This window comes from Medicago sativa, chromosome 1, assembly GCF_051527215.1.
Source record: "Medicago sativa cultivar Bolivia chromosome 1, Bolivia_mono, whole genome shotgun sequence".
Lineage (NCBI taxonomy): Eukaryota > Viridiplantae > Streptophyta > Magnoliopsida > Fabales > Fabaceae > Medicago > Medicago sativa.
In genome coordinates this window covers 32,830,144-32,842,375 of record NC_140749.1, presented here as the reverse complement: position 1 = coordinate 32,842,375, position 12,232 = coordinate 32,830,144, and the positions used below count along the sequence as shown (strand labels likewise).

The window sequence follows — 12,232 nt, the reverse complement described above, 5'->3', positions numbered from 1 at the left end:
TTCTTTTCTGGTGCTTTTTTCCACAATCTCATGTAAGAATACATTTCTTTTTGTTTTTCTTTAGCACTCCTTGCGCAGAGAAAGTAAAGTTGCTTGATATGTAAATTTCATTTTAATTTCTTAAGAAAAATACATTTAAAAATAATTTATTTGAGAAATTTTTCTTTTGAGGGAAAAAAAAGCCAGGAAAATATCTTCTAACACAGTAGGACGAAACTATAATTCTCATTCCCATTATAAACGTCTGTTTTATCCTTTTTTTCGATAATCTCAATTGTGAAACGTCACTCTCCAACTTTGACCCATACCATATTATCTCCTTGCCTAAATATAAATATATCATTCAATATTGGTCCCTTCAAAAAAATCATTCAATATTGTTTGAGAGAGTTGTCACAATTTATTTAATAAGAAATAACTGGGAGAAGGAAAATATGGTACGTGTTGAATGGAGACTTGGGACATTTTTTTAAGGAAGAATATGACATGTCTTGTTGGGGTTCCACTTTGGTGCCATTAATGGCACCAATGGCACCATCCAATTCCATCTCCACCACACACACACATCCTCACGCGGACCCACACACATCAACGGTCAGGATCTCTGCTATGACACCAATGACACCATTTCTAAGTCACTAAAGTATTTCCCGTCTTGTTGTTGTTTTTGGTGTATAATTGAGAGAATCGAACCTGAGATCTAAAGAAGGAGCACACTCCCAGATCTCAAGCCAATACTACTAATCCAACCCAAGTGGATTTAGTTTTAATTTTAAATCATGTTTTAAAATTTTTAAAAACCATTCTTTCAGTTTCTGCCTAAGTAAATGTCATTATTTCATCTATAAAAAATCCCATTATTTTTTTTCTGATCATGATTGTTTTTCATTGTTTGTTACAAATACAAAAAATTCATTGTCGTTTATTTGCTGTGCAATAATCTATTAAGCACACAGGATAAATTTTGTATTTTCAATCGAGTTTCTTTTACCCACAAAAAGAGTTTTTTTTTGTGGTGGCCGGGATTTGAACCCAGACCTTGCATATTTTACACATTGTCCTTACCAACTGAGTTAAGCTTACGAGGACCACAAAAAAAGTTTCTAATCACTCGTTTAAAGTTTTTTAACTGGTTTCTATATTCTAACACTTTAAAAACATTCTTATTTTGTAAAAAAAAAAAACATTCTTATTCACGTTTGGGTTGAATTTAATTATTTTTAAAAGGATTGGATTGAATTTAATTGTTTTGAATATATATCCTATTTTGTCCTCTTAACAAAAAACAAAAATAAAAATTTTCTTTTCATATACTTTATCCAAAACAAAATAAAAAATTAAATTATTTTCCGATTACTTCGTGAAACAGCAATAATAAATATAGTAGAAAATAAATACAAAGTAATGTAAGAAACAATCTTCATTCTGAACTTTTCTTCTTCACAATTCATTTCGATTCGATTTTCACTCTCAACATGGACAAAGCGATTAACAGACAAAAAGTTTTGCTTCAACATCTCAATCCTTCTTCTTTTTCATCCAATGATTCATCTTCCACATCTCTCAATGTTTGTTTCTTTCTTCATCTTTTTTTGTTTGGAATTCTCAATTTTGCTTTGATTTTATCGCTTTTTAATTGTTTCTTTTGTGATATTTGATGACCCTTTTGGATTTTATGTGTGTTTCTGTTTTCTTGATTGGTTTTTAGCTTGGAATTTTGTTAAAGTTTTGATCTTGAATCTGTTTGGATATTCATATTGATGGAATCACCAAAAAGTATATGTTCATATTCATGTGGATTCTATTGTGGATAATCACTTTATGAGTTAAAATCACTTAATATATATCGTCTCGATCATTGGAAATAGAAGCTCATGTTTATGTCTGATGAATTTGATGGTGAATTGATTGGTGTTGGTTTGATAAAAATAAGGAAAACATATATGATTTGAGTTTTGAGGCATTCATATTTGTTTATCCTTGTCTTTTTGAACTGGTACCGAGGAGAATCACGAGCTTCTACTTTCGAGGAGAATCATGACCTGATTTGTGTTGGTTCTGTAAAAGTATATGAATTGGTACAAAGTAGAATATAGTTTAATATTCATTGGAATATGAATTTTCAGGAGAGGGAATATTCTCTCTGACCCTTCTGCTACACATAATTTCCTTAATTGATTATTAAGCAATAGTGATAATATTTGTTTATGTGTGTGTATATGTAGATGTATGTATGTACATAAGAGTATTTGTATATGTGTGTATGTTAATACTTTGACATAAACTTGTTATGGTGGACTTATATTTGTATTTCGCAGGCTTCAGCATGTTTGGCGGGAGACAGTGCTGCTTATCACAGGACAGCTGCATTTGGGGACGATGTGGTGATTGTAGCGTGAGTTCAGCTATTACTCATATTGAATTTTTCATATCAAACATGTGTTTTGTTTGATAATTGATATAGAAGATTCGTGAACAAGCTTATTTGAACTTATCTTATGATATAAGTACTTATTGAATTACTTGTCATGTGCTTGCAGTGCATATCGGACTGCTCTTTGCAAAGCTAAACGTGGTGGTTTCAAAGACACTCACCCTGATGATATCCTAGCTCCTGTTTTGAAGGTTTTATTTATAATTTCTGATTCCTTTACTACTTTAGTTCACGTTCTGTTCTATCAATGTGCATCATTTACATGAACGTGATGTTGAGGTTTCATTGTAGGCTGTAATAGAGAAAACCAACTTGAACCCAAGTGAAGTTGGAGATATTGTTGTCGGTTCTGTATTGGGAGCTGGATCTCAAAGAGCTAGTGAATGTCGTATGGCTGCATTTTATGCTGGTTTTCCTGGTATGTCTAGATAATTTGTGCAACTAAATCTGATCGATGATTCTGGTTAGTTGTTTACATGTTTTTTTTTTTTTCCATCCAGAGACTGTGCCGGTTAGGACAGTTAATAGACAATGTTCATCTGGGCTACAAGCTGTTGCCGATGTAGCTGCTGCTATAAGGGCTGGATTTTATGACATTGGTAAAGGATGCATCAAATTGTTTTGTACTTGTGATTGCAAGATCTTTTTTGTATATTGTTTTACCTTTAACTATTTTTTGTTTAGGTATTGGTGCCGGTTTGGAATCCATGACAACTAATCCAATGGCATGGGATGGATCAGTGAATCCTAGAGTAATTTTCCGTTTTTCCTAACTTTATCTCCTTTGCCAGATTAATTAATTCGTCTAGGTTTTTTACTTTTGGTTTCTTAAAATAATACCTCTAGAGGGCTTCAAGGTCGTGATATTTCTTACTTTGTCGTGACAGGTGAAAATGTTTGAACAAGCCCAAAACTGCCTTCTTCCAATGGGGATTACCTCTGAAAATGTTGCCAATCGCTTTGGAGTTTCAAGGAAAGAGCAAGATGAAGCTGCAGTAAGTTGAATATTTTTTTTAATGCAACAATATCATTTCTCTGTTATTTATATTCTAACTTGAACAAACCATAACTAAATCTTGCTGATAATATTGTTGATAGGTTGAGTCTCACAGGCGAGCGGCTGCTGCTACTGCTGCTGGTAGATTTAAAGATGAAATCATTCCAGTTTCCACCAAAGTATTTACCATTTTGCACTATAAAGGGTATATTGTATTTTCCTTTCCGGTATTAGGTTCTAATTTAGACTTCTTGTCAATAGATTGTGGACCCAAAAACTGGCGAGGAGAAATCTGTCACCATTTCCGTTGATGATGGAATTCGACCCAACGCATCATTATCTGACCTAGGAAAGCTTAAAGCTGTGTTCAAGAAAGACGGAACCACCACTGCTGGTATAAGATCATAAAAATGTGATTCATTTCCTCAAATTATTTCTAATTATTATAACATTATTTAATCATTTGATTTTATATCTGTGTTTTAGGTAATTCTAGCCAGGTGAGTGATGGTGCTGGAGCTGTTCTGCTGATGAAAAGAAGTATTGCAATGCAAAAGGGGCTACCCATTCTTGGTGTATTCAGGTACTTCATTTATAAACTGATTTCAAATTGGCGCAGTTTGTTCTATAAATAAGGAAGGCCCAGTGGATTGCCCTGCTCTTTAACATAATGATATAAATTAGAATGTGTATTTAACATGAAATATGTGATAATTTTTGGACAAGTATCAAATCAATGGTGATTTGTCAGAATATTGTACTTTCTCTTGTTTTGGCCAAAAAACATGAATGTGTACTTCATTAAATTAACTTTCCTATATCTGTTTCCTTCTTATGTTGAATTTAAGTGATTGTCAAGTTTAACCAGCTAAGTGCCGATTTTATTTCTTACTTCTCTGGAAACTTCTGACGCAAGTATTCATCTTCAGGACATGATCAATTAAGCACAATAGCACATATAACCCAATCCAAAATGTATTATAAAATTGTGTGGACAAATTCCTGTTTTCTGCAATATGTTGCAGTACCCTTTTCTCACAGGATTTGATACCCTTGCATTGTATTGATTGTGGTGGTGCGTAAAATATATCAGTATTGAGAATTATTTAAAAAGGTAAAAAAGAAAGAGGCTTGAATACTTAAACTGTGTGTGATTTAAGAAATTGAAATGAAAAAATATAGAAAATTAGATGAATTTTTAGTTGTTTGGCAGGATAGATGATATAACATGCACTCCTTCCTGTTTTTCATCCATCAGGGAGAAAACCTTTTATTGGTGGCTTTGACACCCACTTTTCTGTTCCACATACTTTCCGGTTGTTACAAATGGTGGACAAAAAACATCAAGTGTTATTTCCTTCATATACTTCCTTTCCACGCCTTTTCCAGTATACCAAACGAAGTGTTAATGTGATATTGACTAGTGTCTAATTATCTAAAAAGACTACTAACAACTTATCGAACAAACTCATCACGCTTATCTTCTAGGAAATGGAACTTCATACCATTTTCTCTTGTTTAGCTGTGAAGAGGAAAAAAGGTGGAAGGAAAACAGTTGGGATGTGTGGCTCACACCAAAGTTTTTTTTCTTTCCATAAAATTGATTTTGAGAAGACAATTCAACTCTTTCACTTTTACTCATCTATTGATATTTCATCGTGTGTTAAGTTTCACTTGATTTTCTTATTTTTACCAAAGTGAAAAAGACATCACATCAGTTTTTCATTTTTTCTTTCCACATTTACATCAAATCAAATAAGCAAGGAGAGGAGACGATTTTACCTCTCTCTGGCTCTATTTTCTTTCCACTTAAAGTCCAAAGTTTCAAACAATATGTAAAATTCACCTCTTTTCTTTTCTCCATTTTATTTCCTACCATTACTCCCTGCATTCAAACAATTCTTGTTGAATCTTATTCCATTCTAAAAATCATCTCATTGCAGAATTGGTATGAAAAATTCTTAATTATAATCTGACAAACATTATTTGTTGGTTGTAATGTAGGAGTTTCGTCGCAGTTGGTGTTGATCCTGCCATCATGGGTGTTGGCCCAGCTGCTGCAATTCCAGTTGCTGTGAAGGCTGCAGGTCTAGAGCTTGATGACATCGATCTTTTTGAAATAAATGAGGTATTTAAATAATGTCCTTATCTTACCATCCTTTTTTCTCACCATTTGTTTATGTATTAACTTCAATGATTTGCATATATTCAGGCTTTTGCTTCTCAGTTCGTATATTGCCGTAACAAGCTAGGACTTGATTCACAAAAGATCAATGTTAACGGAGGTGCAATGGCAATTGGGCATCCTTTGGGAGCAACAGGTATATACCACAAGTCAACAACTTGTATTTTCACATTCCATGAGCTACAGCATCATTGCTGATTTTTTAAACTTTAAACTTGATATATACTTGTATCCTTTTTGTTTTGAAAGTTACCAATGTGTTTGCGAGATAGATCTCACCTGTGCAACAGACACATGACACTGACATTGACACGTACCACATGTCATGTTGGTGTCCAGACACACCTTCAAACGGAAGTGTTGGTGCTACGTTAGATCTCACCTATAGCTAAAATAACCTAATAGATTCATGTATTTTTCAAACATAACTGTAATGTGCCTTGGTACATGGAGCTATGAAATGTGAGAAATCAGAAGGGAACTAAAATATCATAAACTAGGTAACAAATAATAACTGGTACCACATACATATATGCATTTCAATTTGTTTTATTTTTGGGATGTAGGTGCTCGATGTGTAGCAACTCTATTGCATGAAATGAAGCGACGTGGCAAGGACTGCCGATATGGAGTAATATCCATGTGCATTGGTACACTCACTTTCTCACTCTCTGCGTATATGTGTATTGGTGTGTGTGGTTTTGAACACCATATAGTTAATATTGTTTATTGTAAATTGTGAGCAGGTACTGGAATGGGGGCAGCTGCAGTTTTTGAGAGAGGTGATTCTGTTGATGAGCTTTGCAATGCCCGCAAAGGGGACAACCTTTTCTTATCCAAGGATGCTCGCTAGAATTAGTTACTTGGCACTCTTCAATTTGGTTACTATTATCAATTAAGAAATTAGAATAAAAGCTCTGTTCTGTGATAGTGAAAATGTCAATCACTGGTCAATAATAATTCTATAATTTCTATTCTAGTAGATGTGCAATTAGTTGGAGTTATTTTTGTGTAGACCTTACCAGCAGAGTCTGTGTCTGGTAAAGTTTATTGTATGAAAGAACAGGCTAATGCAATAGCATATTTTTATTATACCATGTGTTTCGTTAATACGGAATGTTGTTTCTGGATAATGTGATCACTTCATTTACCCTTTTACATTCTGAACTTGAACATGGATTGATCATTCTTTGTTTAGAAAAGCATAGGCAGTAATATTGAAAGAAATAAACCTATTGCTGAATTCTACAAATTATATGTAAACCAAAAATGTATATATTACATGTAAGCATCATTTCAATAGCAATAGCTTAGTCAGAGTTAGATGTTTGTTGTCTTGTGTTAATAAAGCATATCATTGCTTGCGGCCATCGCATTGTCGAGTTCAGAGGTCATGGTGTCTGGGTGGTATTCTGTTTGTGTTTAGTTACAATAGTGACATGAAGGCAAGTATATTTATGGTTGCCATTTTGCAAGGGTTGTGCATATTTTATCATATTTCTTGTTGAACATTGTAACATCTTTCATAACCAAAGTATGCCTTATTTGCCTTGTCAAAAAGAAAAGGATGTGCACATGAAATTTTAATTTTATTTTAGTTATTTAGTATATTTTTTTCCAAAAGATAATAACGTTTGTTTTAAAAACGTTGATATGTAAAGTAAAGGTAGATTGGTCCCAACTCTGGTAAGAATTTAGCTTATATTATACAAGAATGTCGATATAAAGACTTGTTTGATATGCAAATACCTTTGAGATGTGAGATCGTGACCAAGGAGATAGCAAGCGCGAGGATGAACAATTGTGTTTTAAAAACCGAAACCGTTTTTTTTTTTTTATTGTTTGTTTCTCACTACCAAAAAAAAGAAACAAACAATGAACTATCTAAACTAAAATGCTGAGGTTTTTTGTGCGTCGCCACCCACAAGTTGATTCAAATCAACTTCTCACCCTTTTGTTGAGTTCTCTTTATAACATTAACCATTGTTTATTTATGTTGTTATATAAGAGCATACTTCATACGAATATTCATTTTCTCATATGTCGGGGCAAGACAATGTACAAAATGAGTAAGTTGAGAAGAAGATTGTGATGAGCACAAACATAGTTAAAAAATTAGTGCAATTATTCAACTTGCATATGTAACCAAATTGTATCCATTTAGAAGCGCAGGACTTGGCATTTCCAGTTAATTCATATATATAATCCATAAACTGATTAGTATCCATCTAACTATTTTAGAAGCAAATATTCAGACGAATTACTCCCTTTTATGTACTATGCATAAATAAGAATACATTCCTTTTAACCCTTGCACAATGATTTATTCTAAAACACCAAACATGCTTGTAAGAACTTGTTACTAGTTGATGATGACAAGTAGTGATTATAATACACAATAAAAGCATTAACTAATGATATTTTACACAACTAAAAAGAAAAAATGTTGCTCAAGTCTATTACACATTTTATTGTGTAGTAATGGGGAAACTTTCCCATTTTACTACCAACATTGATTCACTCATTCCTGTTGATTGGAAGAGCTGGACATTTGGATTAAATACTTTTCCTGTCTGCATGCCACTGTTGCAAGCCAATCATATGATCCCTAAAGTCCATATTTGGTCCATTACCGAAAGAGCCTAGAGGTTGTTCTCTTAAAGATTTTTCCTTCAAGCTTTAGTCGTCTATGAGCTTCTCTCAGATGACAGGGCCGAATTGGTCCAGTTTCCTTCCTCTCTTTCATAATTGTTCTAGCTGCAAGGATAGAGTACCTTTGATTAATGGAAACAGTACAGTGTAATTTTTTTACCTTAGAAACATGATATGCGAAGGAGCGTTCACTATGTTATATACCTTCACATTTTTCTAATTCTAATTATATTAAACGGAAGCATGTGATGCTTGTAAAGGAAAACTAATCTACCTGTTTCCACAACTTCACCCACGAACACTTTTGCAATCCCTGATACTGCAATCGTAATTGGAATCGAGATTTTCTGGGTCCCAGTGATGCTTGCTAATAACTGCTTACAGGAAACCAATAGAGAAGAGACAACTTATGAGTAATCATATTTTACTGTAATATAAACTACTAGTGCAAATTGGAATGCAAAAATGGTAATCTGCAATTCCATGTAGAAGTACATGAGTTCAAAAGCAGCATTGATGCACAGCCTAACATGACAGAAACCATTCTTAAATAATAATACAAGGTGAAAACGTAGATCAGGACAAAAACTAGGGGACCCTAACCTACAAAAAGCAGTTCATGTCTACAAAAGAAACTGTAAACTGTATTAGTCTCTCTTACAGGACCATATTCTGTTATTCCAAAACCAGAGGATCCAAGCCAATTGTAGTTGTTTATAAATAATCTGAACTCAACAGTTTAAAAATTTTGCATTCAACAATTGTACATGTCTATGGTTGTATAGTTTGATCATTTAACAGTCTTGATATTAGAATTAACTTTTCCCTAATCAGTTTGGGATAAAAGAAAACAGAATGCCAAAGCTCAATTAATGTTGAAGGACACACTATCAACCTAACCTAGCATCAAAAAAATAAAAAGCTAAAACATGAAATTAGCTAATGCTTTGTTTGTTTGATATTTTGGGAAGAATTTAGAATGGTCACTGACTCATTCACTGTCCAATTACCCATAGAAAAAGCAGAAAACACGGACCCAACACTTCCATGGTGAACATCTCACGTTAGTTTGAAGTGTGTAATATTAACTATTGACGAACAAATCAATAGTTGATATTACAGACCCATCATAACAAAACACGAGTTTATTTAAATAACAACCGTTGGTTTTATTTGTCTAAAAAAAAAAAAAACGTTGTTTTTATCACTTTACTATCTACTCACTATAGAGAGCTAAATTCAAAACAACTAGGCCTTAAAAGACATCTGTTAATTCCTTTAGGGCGTGTTTGGATTGAGGGTTTAGGAGGGGAAGGGAGGGGAGGGTTTACTTTTCATTTTTAAATTACGGACACTATGAAATGTTTTTTAAAAAGTTAACATATTAACATGATAAACGATCATATAATACTTTAATCACACTTAATTTATTTTAGAAAAACATGTTATATAGTCCGTAATTTAAAAATGAAAAGTAAGCCCTCCCCTCCCTTCCCCTCCTAAACCCTCAATCCAAACACACTTAGTTTCCTCTAAGAACGATTCAAACCCCAAATCCTGTTCATTCAAAACTCAACCTCTTTAATTAACAACTCAAAATACACAATGAAACATCATCAATCCACTCAACAGCCATAACTAATCCTGATCTTTTAACTCTAATTCTTCCACTGCCCTATATCCATAAGTTAACACTATGAAGCACTGACACGTAATAACAACAACAAACAACAACCAAACCTAATCTCACTAAGTGGGATCAGCTACATTGATCAAACAACACCATAATGCTCTATCATATACCATATTTCGATCTAACTCATCAATCTCAAGATCTTTTTAAATAGTTTCTCTTATAGTTTTTTGACTACTCTCCATCCGATTTACTCTTCTTAGTTCTTACTACAGAATCTATAAGTCATCCCGCGACATGCCCAAACCACCTAAGCCTAGTGTCCACCGTCTTTTCTACTATAGGTTCTATCTCATCTCTCTCTAATATTGTCATTTCTAATGTTATCCCGTCTAGTCTTACCACACATTCAACACAACATCCTCATACAAAAAATTAAGAAAACAAAAGTATGTGTCAGTGTTATGTCTTGTCGATGTCTCCCACCAACAATCAACAAATGTCAAAACACCAAACACACTTTCAATCAAAAGTGCCAGTGCAACATAATAGTTAACATACCATTAACATATACACAAGATCAAAATTAAAAACATTGTTACATGTAAAATTGAAGAAAAAATAAATAAAATTACCCGCTTCATATTAGCTTTCTGGAATCCAGCTCTACGAAATGACTCATATCTACTCATTTGTTCTTCAGTAAATTGTGACAAAATAGCCCTAAAAATCAACAAAAAAAAAAAAAAAAAGAATAATACAAAAAATGAAAAATTAGGGTTTCAATAAGATATTCAAAATGAAAAAACATAGAGAAAAGAAGAAAGTAAGTACTAACTGCATCTTAGCCATTTTATGAGGGTCACCAGCAGTAGGAAACTTAGCAAGTTCAACATCCATGTTATCTTCTTCTTCATCATCTTCTTCATCTTTATGCTTGGTGATTGTGTTATTGGAGTTTGGGGTTTTGATGTGATTGTGGTCTTCTTCATGAGTGAGAGTGGATTGTGGAAGAGATGAATTGGTTGAATTAGGGTTTTCTGTGGATGCATCTGGGTCTGGTTCGGTTTCGATTGGGGATTCTGGTGGTGATTCTTCGAATGCTGCTTCGAATGGATCCTTTGATTGCTTCATTCTCTTCGAACAAACACCAAAACTGATTGAGTATACTGTAGAAGTGGAAGTTGTGTTTTAGTGAAATTCTACTTTTCAAACATTGATTTATAAACTCAATATTTTTTTATTTTTTTTTATAATTTATCTATATTTATTATTTTGGCTTAATTGCATTTTTAATCGAAAAATAATCATCTTCATCTTTAAAAACTTATCACAACGACGAAATAGATAAATTATCGAAATTGTGTAGTAGTCCCTGAATGTGCATTTATGTTATCAATTTAGTCTCTGACGTTAAAAACTTCTGTTAAATGATGAGGTGGCGTGCAAGACTTATCACAAGGACTAAGGTGAAAGTAGAAAATGGTCAATTTAATCACTGAACCGAAAATCAATATCCCTAAATTGAATCTTAGATCCCCAAATCCTTAAATCTCTAAATCTCATCTAATTTCGTCTTTGTTCAAAATCAATTTCCTTTTTTTTGTTGTTGTTAACCAGTGGAAATTTGTGGTAAGAAAGGAACATAGTAAACTTCAAACTTTTTGTGTTGTCACTGGAGTTTAGTTTATATGGTATGGACTACTATAATTAATAGTCTGTCTTATGTCAAATGGCTCCAAACTTTGTTTTAACTAAACAACCATAACTTATTTTCTACTAAAACACATTTATCAAACATGCATGTAGAAACATAATGAGCTTCACTGCACTTACACTATAGAATGAGGGAAATATTATACTTTTTGGAATTGAGGAGTAAAATATGGTGATTTCTTATAAACATTAGAATTCAGTACAATCTAGATAATTAACAACAAAAAAAAATTGATTTTGAACAAAAGAGGGAATTAGATGAGATATAGAGCTTTAGGAATTTGGGGATTCAATTTGGGGATATTAGTTTTCGATTCAGAGACCAAAGTGATCATTTTCTATTTTCCTTTTAGTATCTGTGACACCTCATGCACGCCACTTCGTCGGTTAGAAGGTTTTAATGTCAGAGACTAAACTGATAACGGAAATGCGCATTCAAGGAATACTTTGTATTGAATCCTAAGTTTGGGTTTGGAGCTCCAAACAATGTTTATGGAAGGAATTGTGCTTGATGACTATGAGGTTGAGCACAATGGGGAGTGAACAACGGTGGGACCATTGTTGAGTGAACTTGAGACTGCTCAATATACCAATACAAGTTGATAGTATTAATAA

At 33.2% G+C, this 12,232-nt stretch overlaps 2 protein-coding genes across 2 annotated transcripts; one reads left to right on the top strand and one right to left on the bottom strand.

Annotated features, from left to right (window-relative positions):
• Window positions 1–1,422: 1,422 nt before the first annotated feature.
• PKT4 (peroxisomal 3-ketoacyl-CoA thiolase 4) lies at window positions 1,423–6,749 on the top strand. The gene is made up of 14 exons (XM_085716254.1): window positions 1,423–1,568; window positions 2,319–2,395; window positions 2,541–2,625; window positions 2,726–2,852; window positions 2,935–3,033; window positions 3,119–3,186; window positions 3,322–3,429; window positions 3,533–3,610; window positions 3,693–3,825; window positions 3,918–4,014; window positions 5,436–5,559; window positions 5,644–5,752; window positions 6,183–6,266; window positions 6,363–6,749. Exons 1-14 carry the CDS (start codon window positions 1,476–1,478, stop codon window positions 6,467–6,469), a joined length of 1,389 nt encoding a protein of 462 aa, XP_085572380.1. The 5' UTR covers window positions 1,423–1,475; the 3' UTR covers window positions 6,470–6,749.
• Window positions 6,750–7,959: 1,210 nt separating this feature from the next.
• On the bottom strand, window positions 7,960–11,091 carry LOC146954414 (transcription initiation factor TFIID subunit 11-like). Its single transcript, XM_085716246.1, has 4 exons — window positions 10,740–11,091; window positions 10,537–10,624; window positions 8,543–8,642; window positions 7,960–8,373 (listed from the first exon to the last, which is right to left on the bottom strand). Exons 1-4 carry the CDS (start codon window positions 11,033–11,035, stop codon window positions 8,246–8,248), a joined length of 612 nt encoding a protein of 203 aa, XP_085572372.1. The 5' UTR covers window positions 11,036–11,091; the 3' UTR covers window positions 7,960–8,245.
• Window positions 11,092–12,232: the final 1,141 nt, after the last annotated feature.

Bases quoted from the DNA above. Each gene is read 5' to 3' on its own strand.
- PKT4 (XM_085716254.1), top strand. From the start codon at position 1,476: ATGGACAAAGCGATTAACAGACAAAAAGTTTTGCTTCAACATCTCAAT. The intron at 1,569-2,318 runs GTTTGTTTCTTT...TGTATTTCGCAG, and splicing joins CATCTTCCACATCTCTCAAT to GCTTCAGCATGTTTGGCGGG. The intron at 5,560-5,643 runs GTATTTAAATAA...GCATATATTCAG, and splicing joins ATCTTTTTGAAATAAATGAG to GCTTTTGCTTCTCAGTTCGT.
- LOC146954414 (XM_085716246.1), bottom strand. From the start codon at position 11,035: ATGAAGCAATCAAAGGATCCATTCGAAGCAGCATTCGAAGAATCACCA. The intron at 10,625-10,739 runs GTTAGTACTTAC...GTTGATTTTTAG, and splicing joins CATAAAATGGCTAAGATGCA to GGCTATTTTGTCACAATTTA. The intron at 8,643-10,536 runs GTAATTTTATTT...TCCTGTAAGCAG, and splicing joins AGAAAGCTAATATGAAGCGG to TTATTAGCAAGCATCACTGG.